At 53.1% G+C, this 3508-nt stretch overlaps 1 protein-coding gene across 1 annotated transcript; it reads left to right on the top strand.

The window, feature by feature from the left end:
• Positions 1–202: 202 nt before the first annotated feature.
• HOXD1 (homeobox D1) lies at positions 203–2391 on the top strand. Its single transcript, XM_025887645.2, has 2 exons — positions 203–956; positions 1288–2391. Exons 1-2 carry the CDS (start codon positions 311–313, stop codon positions 1620–1622), a joined length of 981 nt encoding a protein of 326 aa, XP_025743430.1. The 5' UTR covers positions 203–310; the 3' UTR covers positions 1623–2391.
• The last annotated feature ends 1117 nt before the right edge of the window (positions 2392–3508 follow it).

The raw sequence follows: 3508 nt of genomic DNA, 5'->3' as shown, positions 1-3508 counted from the left end.
GAGGCGGGGCGGGGGGGGGCCTGGACGGCGGCCACCCGCAGGTTTGGCAAAGTTGGCGGCGGGGCAGGCGCGTGGAGCCGCGCGCCAGTCGGGACCCCGGCCGTGCGGGGCAGGCGCCCATTGGCCGGCCAGCGCCACGTGGCCACCCTCGCCGCTATATTAGGCCACTATTTACCTCGGGCTCGCTCGCCATGGCTCGGCGAAGGCAGCTCCGGTAGAGAGGAAAGGTGGAGCGGCGCAGCCCGCGGCGGTCCTGCCCGGCCCCGCACTCCGGCCCCGGCCTGCGCGCTCAGGCGCGTGGGCCGGAACCATGAGCTCCTACCTGGAGTACGTGTCGTGTGGCAGCGGCGGGGGCGGCGGCGACGTGCTCAGCTTCGCGCCCAAGTTCTGCCGCGCCGACGCCCGGCCCGTGGCCCTGCAGCCCGCCTTCCCCTTGGGCAGCGGCGACGGCGCCTTCGTCAGCTGCCTGCCCCTGGCTGCCGCGCGCCCTGCGCCTTTGCCCCCAGCCGCGCCCGCGCAGCCTCCCGCGCCGCCCCCGGCCGCGCCCTCCTTCGCTCCCTGCACCCTGGAGGGTGCCTACGAGCCGGGCGCCGCACCTGCCGCGGCAGGGGGTGCAGACTACGGCTTCCTGGGGCCGGCGTCCGCCTACGACTTCCCGTGCGCGCTCGGGCGGCCGGCCGACGACGGCGGGGCGCACGTCCACTACGCGACCTCAGCGGTCTTCTCGGGCGGCGGCTCCTTTCTCCTTAGCGGCCAGGTGGACTACGCGGCCTTTGGCGAGCCCGGCCCCTTGCCGGCGTGTCTGAAAGAGCCAGCCGACGGCCACCCTGGGACCTTCCAGACCGCGTCGCCGGCCCCCGGTGCCTACCCCAAGTCGGCCTCGCCAGCTTCCGGCCTCCCCGCCGCCTTCAGCACCTTCGAGTGGATGAAAGTGAAGAGGAACGCCCCTAGGAAAAGTAAGTACTTGGGCCTCGGACGGACGCTATACTGGGGTTGGGATCGGAGCCCCCCTCGGCAGAATTACGCTGGGAGCGCGTGGCAGCTGCCCCTCTGGACGGCGATTTAGGGCTTATGCGGGAAGTGCGTTCCCTAGAGCGTGCCCCAAGTAGACGCTTCGAAAATGGGCCAGGCACTGAGGAAATTTCAGGAAGGAGCTCTCCGTGGAGCGTTTCTGCTGGGTTCTGGGAGCCCCAGGAGAAGTGCGCTGTAACTAACCAGCCGGTCGGCCGCGTTCTGTGTCCGCGTCCTCTCACCGCACCGCCCCCCCCTTCCCTGTCTACTTTGCAGGCAAACTCGCCGAGTATGGAGCCGCTAGCCCCTCCAGCGCGATCCGCACGAATTTCAGCACCAAGCAACTGACAGAACTGGAGAAGGAGTTTCATTTCAATAAGTACTTAACTCGAGCCCGACGCGTCGAGATAGCCAACTCCTTGCAGCTGAATGATACCCAAGTCAAAATCTGGTTCCAGAACCGCAGGATGAAACAGAAGAAAAGAGAACGAGAAGGGCTTCTGCCCTCCACCACCCCTGTGGCTTCCCTCCAACTCCCCCTCTCAGGAACGAGCACCATCAAGTCTGGCAAGAAGCCAGGGAGCCCTTCTCAGGCCCAAGAGCCCTCATGAGGTTTAGTCTTGAGACTGAGAAACCTTGGCCCGCAGAAGTCATAGGCCGCCTCACCCCTGTCTGGACTCTACTAAGCTCAGTTTGGGATGGAGGTGGGCATGGGCAGAAATTACCAGAGGTTTCACTTGGGAAAGGAGTATCTTAGTGGGCTTCTGAGTTCCAGGCTGTAGGCGTACAGATACCAATTTGAGGTCCCTTAAGCTACTCATCTGTGTATTATTTGTGTCTTACCAGGGAAAAGGTGCCCAACTGCCAGCCCATCCCTGCTGCTATGTTGTCTAACTTAGTCATATGCAATTCTTTGGTGCAGAGTGGCACAGCATTATTGCTGATCTCTGCCAACCCCCAATGTGCTCAGAAGAACATCTACCCAAAGTTTTTCTGATTTTAAGTTAAAGGACCAGCTACATGTATTCAGCTTGAGATGACCAAAGCTAGTTAGGGCCTTCTTGATGTAGCTAAGCTGCTTCACTGATGATCTTCACATTTGCACTCCACTTGTTTTTTTTCTTTTTTAAAAGCAGTTTCTACCTCTTTATGTGCCTGAGTGAAGATACAATCGCTGTCTAGTTAGTAGCTGAACAAATCCACAGGGTGGGTGAACACTAGACCCTGAACTACACCTTGACACCAGTTACTTAGACTGGAATGTAAATATATACAGTATGTATATTTTTAAAAAGGTTTGCTTGCAATGAACTTCTATATGACATTTAATGTCATAGCATGTAAAGGGTTTGAACTTTTTTTTGTAATAAAAATTACAGAATCTGCTACTCTCTGTTTTTCCTTACACTCCTTTCATTTTCATTATCTTTCTTAAAAGCTAGTTTGGTTTCTTCTATTTGTAATTTCTTGATTCTGCTCTGGGAATTTGTTTAGATTGATAACTTTAAAAACTAACACATCTGACAGGTTGTATACGCAAACAACAGGTAACGGACAATTATCTGAGCAGTTTAAGGGAGAAGAAAAACTACTCTGCCAAATAGTCAAGTAACTAAGGAGGTACTGTACTTATTTTAAGTGCCTGAGTTTTTCGGTGAATATGTAGACTGCACATTAACTCAAAGTTTAGGTGTCCACCGTGGGAATGTTGTAAAGCCAAGAAGGCACTGTAGCGAGATCTCCTTATTCTTTTGCCTCTTGCTCTCACAACAAGAAAAGGCAACCTGAAGATTTTGCTAGTTGGTTAGTGTTCTCTGAGAAAGGCAGCTGCACCACAGAAAGTTCTCAATGGCGGACTTCCCATTTCCAAAGTCAAGAATTACAAAGGAGGCTGGCAGAGGCCAGTAGTCAGAGCTTTCCACTTCCTGCAACCCAGACTGACATCCGGCCTAATAAGAGAGCAGAGAGGTACCTTTCTGTTTTTAAAAATGAAATACTTGGAAATGACTTTGAAAGAAGTTTCAAAGCACAAAATTTCATGGATGGCAAGCCTCTAAGCTTGTTTCCATCCAGCCTCCCAGCTCCTAACCGTGAAAGCATGCGTGGTTGACCAGGCTTTTATGCAACCCTACAGATACACCATGTGAAAAAAACACAGCATTAATACACAAAGCCAAGTGGATACTTGGGACAGTTGTCAGGGCAGTTCATTTCCCTCACTTTAGGAATAGCCATAGCTGTATCTTTAAAATCTCTCTATAGTTCAAAAGTCTTCAAGGCCCAAACAATCCAGATACAAACCTCAGCTCTCCTTTTAGCTAGATTTCTAGATTCTAGTGTAGTGCTTTAAATCCAATTATTCAAAGTCTAACAGTTGTGAGGATTACCTGATATGACTGTCTTAGAAGATTGAAATTACACTTAAATTCCTGTCCTTTGCAATCACAGTTTAATGGAGTTGGAGAGATAAAATTATAAGCTCTAACAAACTCAGCAG

The sequence above is a fragment of the Callorhinus ursinus genome, unplaced genomic scaffold (genome assembly GCF_003265705.2).
Source record: "Callorhinus ursinus isolate GAN/ISIS: 27379988/994484 unplaced genomic scaffold, GSC_fseal_2.0 scaffold2, whole genome shotgun sequence".
Classification (NCBI taxonomy): Eukaryota; Metazoa; Chordata; class Mammalia; order Carnivora; family Otariidae; genus Callorhinus; species Callorhinus ursinus.
The sequence above is the reverse complement of the archived record's forward strand: the minus strand, read 5'-3'. Positions and strand labels throughout refer to the sequence as shown.

Bases quoted from the DNA above. Each gene is read 5' to 3' on its own strand.
- HOXD1 (XM_025887645.2), top strand. From the start codon at position 311: ATGAGCTCCTACCTGGAGTACGTGTCGTGTGGCAGCGGCGGGGGCGGC. The intron at 957-1,287 runs GTAAGTACTTGG...TCTACTTTGCAG, and splicing joins GAGGAACGCCCCTAGGAAAA to GCAAACTCGCCGAGTATGGA.